This window comes from Phocoena phocoena, chromosome 1, assembly GCF_963924675.1.
Source record: "Phocoena phocoena chromosome 1, mPhoPho1.1, whole genome shotgun sequence".
Classification (NCBI taxonomy): domain Eukaryota; kingdom Metazoa; phylum Chordata; class Mammalia; order Artiodactyla; family Phocoenidae; genus Phocoena; species Phocoena phocoena.
Window position 1 is genome coordinate 83,262,639 of NC_089219.1, and position 16,140 is coordinate 83,278,778.

Genomic DNA, 16,140 nt, shown 5'->3' on the forward strand with positions numbered 1-16,140 from the left:
AAAATTCCTTAGGGAGAAAAACAAAACAAAAGCTACAAGATTTATAAACTGAAAACTTCACATTGCTTCTGAGAAACAAAAAAAGACAACCTGAAGAACTTAAATGCATACCATATTCTCAGATAGAAATGCTAAGTATATAAATTCTCCTTAATTTTATTTATAATTTTAATTATAAATTAACTATAATTTATACATTCATAAACTTAACTATAAATTAATTTATAAATTTACATATTTAACTCAAATCACCCTCAAAATACCAATAGGTATTTTTTGGAACTAGATAAGCCAATTCAAACATCTTGATGGAAAAATAAAATCCTGAACAAGAAGAGTAATGGAAAGAGAAGCTACCCCAACCAGACACTAAAACATACTATAAAACCACAATGAAGACAGTATGGTACTGGCACATAACTAAACAAATCAAGGGGACAGAATAAGGTCCAGAAATAAATATATGTGACAATTTAGTGTGTTTATGATAAAGAGGGCATCTCAAACCGATGGGGAAAATATGCATTATTCAATAAATTAGCTAGAAACATAGATACTCTAGAATGTATCAAAGATTTAAATTTAATAAATAACACCATGAAAACATTAGAAGAAAAAACAGTGGCGAATGCTACTATAATCTCCAAGCAGGGAAATCCTTCCCTAATACTCAAAAAGCATACGAAAGGCACATAAAACATCGAGATAGAAATGCAAAATAAAACAAAATACCATAAGCAAATCAAAAGATAAAAAAACGAACTAAAGAAAATCTGTAACTTATATCAAAGATTAAGGGCTAATTTCACTTATATGAAGTTTCTATAAATCAATACTAAAAAAAGACCAACTATCAAGAAAATAAATAAACAGTCAAGTCACATAAAAGGATGTGCAAATGACTCTGCAACATATTAAAAGATACTCAACTGTACTCAAAATGAGGCAAAGGCAAATCAAATCTATACTGAGATACCAGTTTTTACTATCAGATTGGATAACAAAGTTTGGTAACCAGCTTTGTTGGCAAAGGGGTAGGAAATCAGCTTCTTCAGCACAGCTATGAGAAGGACAGAACCTCTACAGAGGGCGTTTAGCAATATACAAAATATAAATGCATATACGCTCTGTTCCAGTAACTACCCACCTAGAAATATACAGGGCTATTCATTGAAGCACTGTTTGTAACCAAAAAAAACTGGAAACAATCCAAACATCTATTAGTAGTGAACTGGTTAAATTAATTATAGTACATCAGTATAATGGATTATCATACAGCTTTGAAAAAACAAAACAAATAACAACAAAAGAAGAAGACTTTTTATATACAAATAACTCAGAACAATGAGCAAGGAACAGAATGCTACCCTTTGTGTAGAGAAGAGAACGTATTGTGTTTGCTTCTATATATGTATAATGTCTCTGAAAAGATACACAAAAAACCAGTAATAGCTGTTGCTTATCTAGGGAAAGGAATGGTGGCTAAGGTCTAAGGTAGAAAGACACTTCACTGTTTGAATACTCTTTTATACCGTTTGCACTATGAATCACGTGAATGAATTGCCTATTAAAAAATTAAGCTTCAAAACAGAAAGAAAACATGAGGCATCTACAATTTTGGATGCATAATTAAAGCTTATTTTTCTTTTCTGTTTCCAATTTTTAAATATAGGGCAAAATACAAATCATGAAAAACCTTAAAAATGGTCCTTTTAAATTGTATTACAAATAAGATTTACCAGAATACTTCTAAATGATGAAAATACTAAGTACACAATAAATTACTGAGAGCTACGATGCCTTCATCTACTTCACAAATAAGCTGTATCTCTCTTACCATATTGCAAACATTTTGTAAGACTGAACTTCCTGCTTGGAAACAAGAGGAGACACAGGAAATACAAATCACTATTAGAACGAATGGGGGAAAGCTAAGGATTCTTTTTTAAAGTTATTAAAAGGTAAATTCTACATTTAAAATAAAAAATAAGAGATGTTAAAAGATTCCAAGTTTATTCCAATGCGCTTATTCTTATTATGCATAGGAAGTGGATAGATTTCATGCATTCAAACCTGCAGCAGCACAAATAAGATTATACCTCCCTGATCTAAAGTTATTACTCTGTATATGTACTCTTTTAATGGTTTGGTATGTTTGCAAAATGCATCTGACAGTTGCAAGATCTCCGAAGCAAGTCAGGTTACCACTGTTTTTTAAAGGTAATTAGGAGGTTAAGACAAAATGATCACATTCCTGACAGCTTTCTGATCATAATATACAATAGTTTTTAAGTTTTCCTCTTTAATATAGAAGTAAAAGTGTACATTTGTTAAGTTTTTTGAAAACATGAAAGTAGACAGCGTATCCAAAACATTTAGATTGCCACAAGATAGACATTCAAAAATGGTTTCTACCTCCCCCTTGCCTTTCCAGGGTTTGAAAACAAAATTACCATTCAATGAAAGAATTAAATAAGCTCCAATCTGACATCAACTTTCCAGGTTACTGAATATTTTTCATTTGGGTTATCAATGATATTTTTACATGGCCTCAACAATAAGATGGGGGGTGGTTTATTTAAAAACTTAAACTTACACCAAAGAAAACACAATTTTTAAAGTTTTCTAGCATCATGGAGTCCTACTGAAACAGAGTAAGTTCCCCAACAACGAAGTAAGTTTTAAAATTTCATCCAACAAAAAAGTAAAATTGTAACAATAATTCCAAGAGTAAAGACAGTCTTAGAGGGAAATAATACTCAAAAGATTGCTTTACCTCAAAGAAAAAAAGATCTATAAGGCAGCTGAGAGGCCACTTTCTTCAAGTCTGTTTCTGGAATGTGGACATCAACAGACACACTCCTTCCCCAGGACATCCTGACTGCACACAATAGCTACTGACAACAATTGAATGAACTGTGGTGCTATTTCCAAGCATGGAAATTTTACTATCTACAGACACAAATTTCCCTAACTTAAGTTAAATTGCACTTACAAACAATCTATTTTAAAACAAATTTGGTTACTAAGCATTTTTAAGAGGCACAACAGAAGCTATCCATTTTGAAGCCATCTACATTTTTTTTCAGTGCTTGAAATACAGAAAAAAGAGAACCATGCAAACATGGTTAATCTACATAAAAAGTAGGGAAGGCAGTTCTTAAGTATATGGACTATATTTTATTGACAAGGTTTTTATTTTCTCTTCCTGCCTCACTTTGCCCTCTCTACATGTGAGTATGTTCATCAATCACTTCCTGTTCTTCACATCCAGAGTTCTCATACAAGCACCCTTTATCACTCTAACCTGGTTAATGCCCACCTGACCTTTGAGACTCAGGACAGGTTGTCCCTCTGCCCAAAGAAGCCTTTCGTTTCCTCACTCAACCCATGGTGACTCACTTTTGTTAAACATTTTAATTCATATTACCTATCAGATTGACATTTAACACTGACAATCACTTCCTAGATTATGACACTTTTAAAATTCCATAACATCTTTCTCCAGATCATCTCCCTAATTCTTTAGTGTTTTTCAGGTTCCTCTATCTTCTTTCTGTCCCTGGGATCTCACACTCAGTCCTCTACTTAGTTTGCACACTCTGAGTTGGTGTCATCCTCTTGCATCACCACCCAGAGACCAACACTCAAGTCCACATGTTCAACTCCAAACTTCAACTTAATCCCTAACATTCAACCTGTCCTATGTTTCTTCAACAGCCATCCCCTCTTCTGTGACAAGCACATTCCACGACTACCACACCCCAGCTTCTGCCTTAAATCAGACTATTAACCCTCATCTAGCCCATTATTTCTAACAATCTCCTAACTGAACTCCCTGGTTCCAGTCACATTCTTCTCAATCTTTATATAATCTTCACCCTCAATCTTTATATAATGCAGTCTAGGATAACAGATTCTAACAATTTTTGGTGGCAAATCATTTCTTCAAAGGATAATGTCCCAATTCTTACTTCTTTTAGCACATGTAATATATACACACACACACATATATATATATATACACACATATACATACACATATATGATAAACTTATTTTCCAATTTTAGTTTCATTTTTCCACATTTGAAAATAAGGTCCCAATTAAGTCTTCTTTTTCTCCATTTGTTTCCCTCCTTTAAGTGGAATAACTACAAATGGCCATTTTCCAGCACCAACTGTCCTCAGATAACAAAGACTTTTTGTACCCTAATAACCTACTTCAAAAGAGCATACATTCTTTCAAAAACTCAAAAATTGTAAACCACAGTTGTTCAGTTCATTTCAGTTAGCATTTTGAGAGTGTTTCCTGCCAAATAAAGTTTTAATTTTTAAAAGAAAGAGAATTTTAGGTGTGACTCAGTGGGGATATTTAAATACCAACGTGTATATAACTCCTACTGATACACATCATATAGATGCCAAGAGAGATGGTTCTATAACCATTATAAGTGAAAATGTATCACCTGGATCCTTTTTGCCCATGCCAACCCACTGTTAATATTATCTTTCTTACCTTTCACTTTTGCAGCAAGCATTTCTGCAGCATTTTGAAGATCAACAGAATTGAGGTTCTGATGTTTATTCATTACAGACTTTAAAACACGAAGAAGTTCGTCCAGACGTATATGAATGACTTCTTTAAAACAGTCTTAAGAAAAAAAAAATTTTTTTTAATTTGTTATATCAACCATTTTGAAGCACATTTCAGGTAGAAGCAGTGGCTCCACAACTTTTGCCTACTGTATGTTCACTTTTATTTTCACTACTGCAATTATATGTAATTTATTTAGCCTTCAAAAATCCATAGTCATTTTAATTCATTAAAGATTTCAAAGTCACTCACAGTCATGGTCAACTTAGCACTACCTTTTTCAGTTTTCTCAGTCTAAATGTGCTCTCCAGATTTCCCTTGAGGCAACTTTACAAGTTTTTCCTGTCTTACAGTTTTTACTATAATATACTTTTTAATATATATGGTAACAGAGTTAAAGCCCTATAATGCCTGATATATTAACTAATATTAAATAGCACTTACATGTTAAGTTTCTACGTAAGAATTGACTCTTTGAATTAAGATATTAGAGATGAGCAACTCACAGGCATATATATAAGGACTACCACCTGACCTGCACATCTTTAAAACTGTGATATAATTTACATACAATAAAATGCATAGATCTTTATATGGTTCAATGAAATTTTGTACTTTTTAGAAAAATTGAATTGCCAATGATGAAAAATTAGGGGATCATTACAAAAGCTCCAGATTTATGCCTACTCTTGAAAAATCAAAATCTGGTTATACCAGGCCCACATCCTCCTTGGCCACAAGCAGCTGAAACAGAGCAGTACTGCTCTCTTAGGTGTGCTTCTTTCCCAGTCCCTTCCTGCCCAGCCCTAGTCTGCTCTACCCATTTTACAGCAGCCCTGGTCAGAAGGACACAGACGACGTTTTATAACCCCTGGAAATAAGGTGACCATATAATTTATCTTCCAAACCAAAATACTCTAGCAAGAGAAAAGGTGGGTACTACTCATAATCATGCCAGCAAACAGGCATATCCCTGGATCACCATCCCAGGCAAACCAGAAAGTATAGTCATCCAAACCTGTAAAACCCCTGAAGTAGGAACTTCCCCAGTGGTCCAGTGGTAAAGAATCCGCCTCCCAACGCAGGGGACGTGAGTTCAACTCCTGGTCGGGGAACTAAGATACCCACATGCCGTGGGGCAACTAAGCCCACACGCCAAAACTACTGAGCCCGCGTGCCACAACTAGAGAGAAGCCCACACGCTGCAACGAAGAGCCCGCACGCCAAAATGAAGAGCCCACGTGCCGCAACAAAGACCCGACACAGCCAAAAACAAAGAAATAAATAATTTTTTTAAAAACCCTGAAGTAATCCTCAAAAGTTTGAAAAGACAACCACCTGAAATACAATACTCTGATGTAATGTTCACTTCTGTAACCTTACACATAGCACTAGTGTTTAACAATGGCACATTTATTAAGTGCTTCCTATGTACCAGGCACTGTTAAAAGCACTTAAAACCTATTATCTCATTTAATTTTCACATCATTTCTATTAAGTAGATGATTTTTTAAATCTCCATCGTACAGATGAGAAAACTGAGGCAAACCTAAGTTTACCAAGTCAGAATTTGAACCCAGAGAGTATAATTCTAGAAGCTAAGCTCTTAATACTGTCTCCCTATCGAAAGAGCTTAAAAAACAATCAAAAACATTTCTTAAAAGAGTGTTTTAGGGCTTCCCTGGTGGCTCAGTGGTTGAGAGTCCGCCTGCTAGTGCAGGGGACGCGGGTTCGAGCCCTGGTCTGGGGGGATCCCACATGCCGCGGAGCAACTAGGCCCGTGGTCCACTACTGCTGAGCCTGTGCGTCTGGAGCCTGTGCTCCACAACAAGAGAGGCCACGATAGTGAGGGGCCCACGCACTGCGATGAAGGGTGGCCCCCGCTTGCCGCAGCTAGAGAGGGCCCTCATGCAGAAACGAAGACCCAACACAGCAAAATAAATAAATTAATTAATTAATAAAAACTCCTACCCCCAACATCAAAAAAAAAAAAGAGTAAGATGCTGATTTAAATTAAAAAACAAATGTTTTATAATTATGCAATTTTTTCCCAGAAATGTTAAAAGATAATCACTAGAAAAATTGTCTATAGGATAAAAAACAAGTAATTCTATCATCTATCAAATATTCCATTCATTAACAGCATTATCAAGAGAGAGAAATAAGTCGTATAAGAGAAGCAGGCAAGGTGAGTGCAAGGTGGAGAGCTGGGTATATTAGGGCAAAGAGTATCCCAGGAAGGGGTAAAGAAAGAATAGTTCAGGTAGTGATGGAAGGAGAGAGAATAGAGTGCCTTCAGGAAAAAATCCAACTCATTCATCCAAAAGCTTTAATAATAGAAAAAGAAACACAGGCGATTAGGTGCTGGCTTAAGCAGCTTTGGAAGTGACTGGAGTCTGTAAGATTAAAGGCAAAGGAAATGCACATAAGCACTGTACTCTAGTTGATAAAGTGTTTTCAACGAAGATTCAGGTTAAAAATGTTGATATTGCTATACATGTATCCTGGAAGTGAATAACTAGGTAACTGGATGGTGGATGGTGGGAGCCAGGATCTCACTGTTGGAATGGAAATTTACAAATAAGCAGGGAGAGGAGGCTATAATGATCCATGCGGTGATAGATTAGAGTTGGATACTTCTGTAAGAATTCGTATTTAGTTTATCATAGATATAGGTCGCTAGAAATATTTATAGATGTGTGTATATATACAGGTTAGTACACATACATATATTTCTTTTCTTCATCAGGTGAAAGGGCCTAAAAGAAATGATGCCCCAGTAGCAACAAACATACCTAGCACCCTGATCTTGGCTTCTAATACCATTCTCCAATAAAAGGAACCAGGGCTCCTTAGAGAAATGGCTGGTTCTAGGACTGTGTCAGGAAATACACAAGATGAGTTAGGAGCATCTTGTAATGCCAGAAAGTAAGAGCTTAAAAAATAAAACCCTCACATTGAAGAGGGTATGCCAAGGGTGCACAGGAACCAACTGAAAGACCTCCCAATGGCCAAAGGTGGAAAAATTTGAGCAATAAATTTAAAAAGTAGCACTGGATTATAACTCAAAGTATAAAGTAAATATCCATGAGTCCATATTGATACAAATAAATGTCTGAATAAATTAATAAATGGAAGGAAAGAGACAACTCTCTTGTATAAAAGAATTCCTAATAATTTATATAGATATTTTGTCCTCAAGGAGGTGAAGCATGTGCACAGTGACTTCCTTCCAAAGAGTACAACATGGAAAGGGGGACGAAAAGATTAAACTAAACAAACTTGACAACTACTTCTTATGACAGGTGATCAAGGTCACCATTAACAGTGATAAATCATGTACTCTTGATAATGACATAAGAAATATGTCACTTTACATCTGTTAGCTTCTTCTCAATATCCCATAACACCAGTCTAAGGCGCATCCGGGACTTCCCTGGTGGCGCAGTGGTTAAGAATCCACCTGCCAATGCAGGGGACATGGGTTCAAGCCCTGGTCTGGGAAGATCTCACATGCCGCGGTCACATGCCGCGGAGCAACTAAGTCCGGGCACCACAACTACTGAGCCTGCGCTCTAGAGCCCGCAAGCCACAACTACTGAGCCCGTGCTCCGCAACAAGAGAAGCCACCGCACCACAACGAAGAGTAGCCCCTGCTCGCCACAACTAGAGTAAAGGTCGCGCACAACAACGAAAACCCAAGGCAGCCAAAAAAAAAAAAAAAAGGCGCATCCTACAGAATACCTGACCAGTACTCCTTAAAACTGTCAAGGTCGGGCTTCCCTGGTGGCGCAGTGGTTGAGAGTCCGCCTGCCGATGCAGGGGACACAGGTTCATGCCCCGGTCCGGGAAGATCCCACATGCCGCGGAGCGGCTGGGCCCGTGAGCCGTGGCCACTGAGCCTGCATATCTGGAGCCTGTGCTCCGCAACGGGAGAGGCCACAACAGTGAGAGGCCCGTGTACCCCAAAAAAAAAAAAAAAAAACAAAAAAGAACTGTCAAGGTCATCAAAAATAAGGAAAGTTTGAGAAACTGTCATAACTAAGGTGAGCTTAAGGAGACACGACAATTAAATGTAATATGATACAATTCTGGAAGGGAAAAAGGACATTAGAAACAATTTATGGAAATCTGAATAAACTATGGGCTTTAATTAATAATAATATATCACTATTATCAAATATTGGTTCATTAACTCTAACAGATGTACCATACTAATGTAAGATGTTAACAAATAGAGGAAACTGGGTGTAGGAGTGTATGGGAACTCTCTGTACTATTTTCTCAATGTTACTGCAAATCTAAAACTGTTCTAAAAATAGTCTATTTAATAAATGAAATAGAAATGGACAAAAGACTTTAGAAATTTTATGTACTATTGGAATTTTTCCCACAAACATATATTACTTTTATAGTTTAAAAATTCATTTATAATTTTTTAATTCCTAAGGAAAATGTAAGCATGTAATTTCAAGAATTGTCTTAATTAAATGATCACTATCTATTTTGTCTGTTTTATCACTGTGGATATTAGTTTGGTCGGTTTACTTAGCTGAGGCAATACAGCTTAGTGGTTGGTTAAAAGCATAGTTTCTAGAAACAGATGGCCTGAATTTGAATTCCAACTCCATGGTTGATAAACCTTGGGCAAGTTACTTACCTCTCTGTGCCTCATCTATAAAAAGAAAAAGAAGATACTGGTAGCTACTTCATAGGGTTGTTGGACTAAATGAGTTAAAACACATAAAGCACTTGGAACAGTGACTGGAACATAGTAAGCCCTCCATAAATGTTGGCAGCTATTTTTTTTAGTTTATACAGAAGTAGAAATAGGTTAACAACACAGGCTAGGTCTGAAATAGAATCAAGTAGCTTCGAAATGAAAGAAACTTCTGGGACAATAATATAATTTGAATACCTATAAAAAATAATATAAATGTATTTTTTCCCAGTTTTGCATTGCAAAGTCTATCCTTTGTTTCATATATACAGTATATATATATAACTAAATAAAGCTATTTTATGGTAATACTTCTGCCTACTTGTCAAAACCAAGGCTGAATCTAATGTCATAACGAGTTGTGCTATACTCTTTCTGAAGCCTAATCTATGTTTGTCTTAAAAAAGAGAAAGGTGGAAATTCTCTGGTGGTCCAGTGGTTAGGACTCTGTGCTTTCACTGCTGGGAGCCAAGTTCAATCCCTGGTCAGGGAACTAAGATCCCGTACAGTGTGGTCAAAAAAAAAGAGAGAGAGAGAAAGGAAAGCCAGTCATTTCTATCCCCTACTGATGTTTCACAATAAAATCTACAGATACTAACATACTTAGGAAATACTAAGTAAAAATACTTTGTCTTATTTTGAGGTCTCAGGACAAAAGAGCTTGATTTTTGTGTGCCAACATCAATATTCAAAATTAGGGTTGGATATTAAGCAAGAACTACAAAATACTAATGGTTTAAATGCCTAAATAAACCAAGTTAATAAATTCTGGTCTTCTCAGAGGCAAGGAAATTAACTATGTGGAATAAACATATTTCAAAATTATTATAGTGTTTTTGTATGTTTTAAAAACATATTATTATACGTTTTTCAATGTTCCTAGTTTTAATTTCTAACACAGTAAATAGTAACAGATACAGCCCACAAAAACAAAAACTTTTCTGGATTCTCAATAATTTTTAACAGCATAACGGGTCCTGAGGATTGCTGCTATACTTCTTCTTTAAAATCACTGTAGAACATTTCAATAATTGTCAACATAAATGTTTTACCAATTTGAAATTCTTTTTTTCCTACAAGGAAGCCCTTATAAACAGATACTGAAGTTGTTTCAAAGCAAAATACTAGAAAACAATAACTGAGTTATTTAGTAAGAAATTTCAGAAGTATCTCAAATTACCCTATAAATAAGTCTAATTTCCTGTGATTGAACACATCTCTGAAGCCTATAAATCAACAGAAATGAACAAGATGGCTAAATTTAACAAGCGTTAATTACAAAGATTCATAAATTCTCCTATGTATTTGAGTAGATGAGTCAACTACTAGGACATCAGTATATTCTGATAATACTTCAGCTGGGACTTTATAAAATAGCAAGCCCTTAATTATGCTTTACGAGTGGTAAAAATGTTCCAATGTTCTATTTTCTTATAGTAGAATAAAGCTACCTCAAATTATTTTTATGAAGCAAAAGCCCCATGAACTTTTTTTTTCAGAAAGTTTTAAATTTAGGCAGCTCCTTCACCAACACTAAAGATCCCCACATCAACAGCAGCAGCAATGAGCAAAGCAAAAGAGAGAGTAATTTTTCTTCCCTAATACAGAAGAAAGGTAAGTAGCTGATTGGTGTGGTAGAAAACAATAGATTTAAAGCAAGAAACCTGAATTCCAATGTTTGATCTGCCACTTGCTTGAAATGACCATAAACAAAACTCTCAGTTTCTCTGACCTAAGACTCATCATCAGTAAAACAGTTGTTGTGAATATCAAATAAATTAACAGAAATGAAACTGCTTTACAGTCTTAATATATGTAAGCTATTATTACTATTAAATCTGTAAACCATTCAAACTAAATACCTTTGAAAACAGAATTGTCTCACACAGAATTACACTCAGTAACAAATTACAGTATGGTCCCACAATATTTTGGCTAATGAAAAAGAGACATTAAAGTTAAATTTCAATTTAATTTTATATGTAAAGTCTAAATTAGTAAATTACTTAGAAATAAAATCATAATTAAGAGTATATTTTACAAAAATATTTCTATACCTATCAAGTTATAGTACTTAATTTAGTCATATAATTACCAGATAATTTTTAAGTTTTATAGTGGTCACGTTGTAAATGTAATAATTCAATTTATACTACAAAGGTATTATATATGCAAATATTATAATGTTCAACTAGTCTTAACACCAGCTATATAGAAGAGTAAAACTCCTGTATCCCAATGTTTGCTTGTTTATCTACCATCCCTATATGGTAATCTGAATTTTAATTTATTGTTTCATTCATTTGTGCCATTTATTTTCTGCTTCATTCAGCTTATCAAGTGAGAACAGATTAGCCAGTTCCACTTTTTGGTTCTCATGCATTAACACAATACCACAGTGTTTATATTGCAAACACTTCATGGAAATGCTTATGTAAATAAATGAAAAAACTACCGTGTTTTCCTTGATTTTAAAAATGACAATAATTTTTAAAATCAGTCTTGTTAATTCAGCTTAACCACTCTGGGAAAGCAATGAAAACAAGAAGGAAGGAAAAAGTTTCAGAACTTATCACTAGGAAACTCACTTCTTTTTTTCTGTAATGACTCCTGAATTTACAGGATAAAATGAAGCCTAAAGTGCAGCTTTCGTTATCCAGCCACTTGGGGATTGTAAAAATAATAATAGCTGACATTTTAAAACACTTATTCTATGAGCTTTATATAAATGAATTACGAACTCATTTAATTTTCGCAACTCAATAATGTAGGTACTATTATCTCCTTTTAGCAGACGTGAAACTGAGGCAGAGAATATAAGTAATTGGCCCAGGGCTAAATACAAACAGTGGCAGAATGAGGATTCCACCTCAGGGTTCTGGCTCTAGAACTTTAACATGGTTAAAGAAGTTATAGCTTAATGACAGGTATACTCTGCAATCTGTGATTTAACAGGCTTTAACTTCCAATCGAATATACCAGTTAACTACTGTAAATGGTAACATTATGTAAGCCATTCTAGGTAAATGCAGAAGAGGAAAGCTATCTCCTAAGAGCTGGCACATGTGTAATAAATGAGCTACCTGGATTTCATACTTCATTCCTCAAGGATTCATTTTGTACCTTCTAGGCACTAAGCCATAAACTACTAACATTCATATTAGCTTTTCCTAAACGGTAACCATTGGAAATCACTTCTAGAGAGGTTTACTTCTAAAAACACATAGCAGGAGGACATATCTGAGACTAGCAACTTAATGTTTCCAATATTTCACAAAATATCTTGCACGCTATGGAAGGTGAAAGTTAAGTAATAGTCAACAATGGTAAAATTAATACTCACTGGAATCTGCCTAAATAAATTTACACATCCTCCTGTATATTCATTTACTCTGGAAAAAACCTGGGGCAATCCACAACACAGGATTTCAATTAAGACTTTGAAAGTTTATACAGAACTTCCCTCTCACAACAGAACATAATATTTAATGACATTAAAATTTTTACTTAATTCCTTCTTTCAATAAAATTTGCTTTAGAAAGTTCATATACCACTTCTGACTATAGTTCTATCAAATTTAGGACCCAGAATTCATCAAAAGCTATCACTTAAGAGATCAGTTACATTTTTACAAATTAAAAGTGATACACTCAAGTTAGAAATCATTTTTAATAATGAGAGAACTTAACTAGTTTATCTAAAACTGATGATAAAGTTTAATCTTCCTTTCCAGCCTATTTAAAAAACAAAACAGAAAAACAAGCCACCACTGTCACAACAGTAAACTTTTATTAAAATCCATTTAAAAAATAGTGTTACATAATCAAAAAGCTACAAGAAGTATTAGACTAACTGCCAATTTTTCTTCAAATATATGTTATAATGGCAATGGACACTGCCAAGCATTGAGTACCAGACAAATTAAGCAATTTGCACTAGTCTTTCTAGCTGAATTAAAAGCCTTACACTTTTCAAATTTCCAGATTTTGAACTTCCACGCATGGTGTTCCACCTGGGAATGGGAAGTATGTCACAAAGAGAGAGTTTAAGATTACTGTATAATCTAGAAGAACACTTATGAATGTGTTCTTTGGAATTCAGAACACATTATTCCTCAGAGGGGCAACCATAAACCTGAACTGGTACTTAGACTGCACATACATTAATCTGCAGTGTTATATTTAAATACAAAGGACATATGCATAATTGTGTGCCTTCAGCATTTTAACATAAGATGAAAATTTTGCCCTGTAATTATTCATAATGCACCTTAATGACACAAGGTGTAGATCTAAAACTTCAAATTCCACATCTGCTACTTATATAAGACTACAGGGTAACCTCCTCCTGGAAATAAGTAGCAGACAGAGAATCAACAAACTATCACTTACCCTATCAAAGTAAGCATGTTCATAGTCCTCTGATCTCCCTCATTAAGCTCTCCACTTTTTGTAAATAAAAACAGTAGAGGAATTCCTTGGTGGCACAGTGGTTAAGAATCTGCCTGCCAATGCAGGGGGCACAGGTTCAGGCCCTGGTCCGGGAAGATCCCACATGCCACGGAGCAACTAAGCTCGTGTGCCACAACTACTGAGCCTGCGCTCTAGAGCCCACGAGCTACAACTACTGAAGCCCGCGCACCCTAGAGCCTGTGCTCCGCAACAAGAGAAGCCACTGCAATGAGAAGCCCGCGCACCACATGAAGAGCAGCCCCCACTCGCCCCAACTAGAGAAAGCCGGTGCGCAGCAATGAAGACCCAATGCAGCCAAAATAATTAATTAATTAAAAGAAAAAAAAACAGTAGAGACAGTGCATACATATCTTAACTCTGTTGGGGGCAAAGAGTTCTTTGGCAGACACTAATTTTCTCTAATCAGTTCATCAACACCTGCTGCAATATGAGCTTCACGTTCTCACTTGGGAAAATTTCATAAACCCACACTTAAGAAACTTATCATAAAACTCACATTAAAAAATCCTACAGGGCTTCCCTGGTGGCGCAGTAGTTGAGGGTCCACCTGCCGATGCAGGGGACGCAGGTTCATGCCCCGGTCCGGGAAGATCCCACATGCCATGGAGCGGCTGGGCCCGTGGGCTATGGCCGCTGGGCCTGCGCGTCTGGAGCCTGTGCTCCACGGCGGGAGAGACCACAGCGGTGAGAGGCCCGCGTGCTGGGGGTGGTGGGGGGGAATCCTACAGACTGGTGGGAGGCAAATGTCCTCTAAAATGCATTACATAGTTTGAAAACAAATACTTAGCTGTTTTCTTCAGCCTTGAATTGTCAATATTCCGAACAACGTAGAATTTCCAACTCTAATCAATTTTTGGATCACAGAATTATAAAATCAATAGCATCTGGTGTAAGTGCCTCATTCTTAACAAATTATTAAATGACTTAAGCCATACTCCAAAACTAGTTGATAGCAGAACTAGGCCTAGAACCTAGATTGTGTGATTCTCTTTCCTGAGCTCTTTCTGCCATTCCTTACTACCAATCTCACCAACTTGTATAAAATGCTTGGAAAGTGATCTGCTAGTTCAAATCAAAGAACAGCATGAAAGCTAACATTCCAAAGGCAATTTGAGGGAAATTCCAAATAGATCCCAAGAATTCCTATTTCTAGGTAAACTTTTCTTTAATTTGCTCCAATAACAACTTTTTCTAGGTTTTCTTTTCATGCTATACAAATCAAAAATACTTATAGCTCAAAAATTCATCTCAATATTCTCGAGATTGATAAATGCCAAATGTCTATACCATCACTGTCTGATAGAGATCTCTGTTAATGATGGTAATTTTTATAACTTCACCATCCAAAATGGTAGCCACTAACCAGAGGTGGCAAATAAGCACTTGAAACGTGGTACTGCAACTGAGCTGCATTTTAAATTTTAATTAAATTTAAATAGCCATATGTCTAGAGGCTACCATATTGGATAGTGCAGGTTGAGATAAACCCCACGGAAAACAGAATTGGTTAATGAAATAATGAAAACTGAGCAGTGTTTTTATAGTACCTGCCACGTGAAGCAGCTGAGATAGCAAGAAAAGAACACACCATTCTGCATTCATGACCTCTGGGTTCCAAATGAAACCACTATTTATCAGCAACAAGAGGTTGATGAAATCACATAATCTAAGTTATACATACAACTCATCTGTGAAACAGGTCTAAAAGTACCTGCCATTGTGGGGACTGCATGATTAAATTGTATGTAAAAGTACTCTGTAAAATGTGAAGCACCATATACAATTATATATCATCTCTGTAACTAGTTTAGGAAAGGGAAATGTGGCTATAAACCTATCACAAAGCTATTAACCTAAGCCTAGTCTCAACAACATGACTTAACACTTGAAGCAGTAGTCAAGTGATTTTGCACACCATTGCCTCATGACAGGTAAAGTACATAGAGAAAATGGTATTCAGATAACATCAAAAGGTGATTAGTTTACCCACAGTCTATATTCTTAAAAGCTAACTTTTTAGCTTTTTAACAGCCAACTGACATGAATTGAAAAGTAACAAACAATATCAAAAATTTGGCTTCCTTCTTTTAAGGAGGCAAAAGACAAAATACTGGCAAGGCCGCTGATACAATATTGACAAGGATCCCTCACTCCAAAATAAAAACAGTGGCCACAGTTTACAACTATGCTGGTACTAAAGAACAGCAGAAGTCCAGGGATATTTCTCAATACCCAGAGACAAAAGCATGGCCTATGTCTACGTCCAGTAACATATATAATAACACCACCTTAAATAGTTACAGAATTTAAACTTTTTACCTGTTTTCCTGAAGATCTCATGTGATTGTTGTA

General features: G+C 35.7%; 1 protein-coding gene across 2 annotated transcripts in view; it reads right to left on the reverse strand.

Moving 5' to 3' along the window:
• Window positions 1–16,140, reverse strand: part of ARHGAP29 (Rho GTPase activating protein 29) — a 62,715-nt gene that overhangs the window by 38,566 nt on the left and 8,009 nt on the right. For both annotated transcript variants that reach the window (XM_065878592.1, XM_065878602.1), the window contains one exon: window positions 4,518–4,652. In XM_065878592.1, the coding sequence (XP_065734664.1) occupies window positions 4,518–4,652 (135 nt within the window). The remainder of the gene's footprint in view (window positions 1–4,517; window positions 4,653–16,140) is intronic.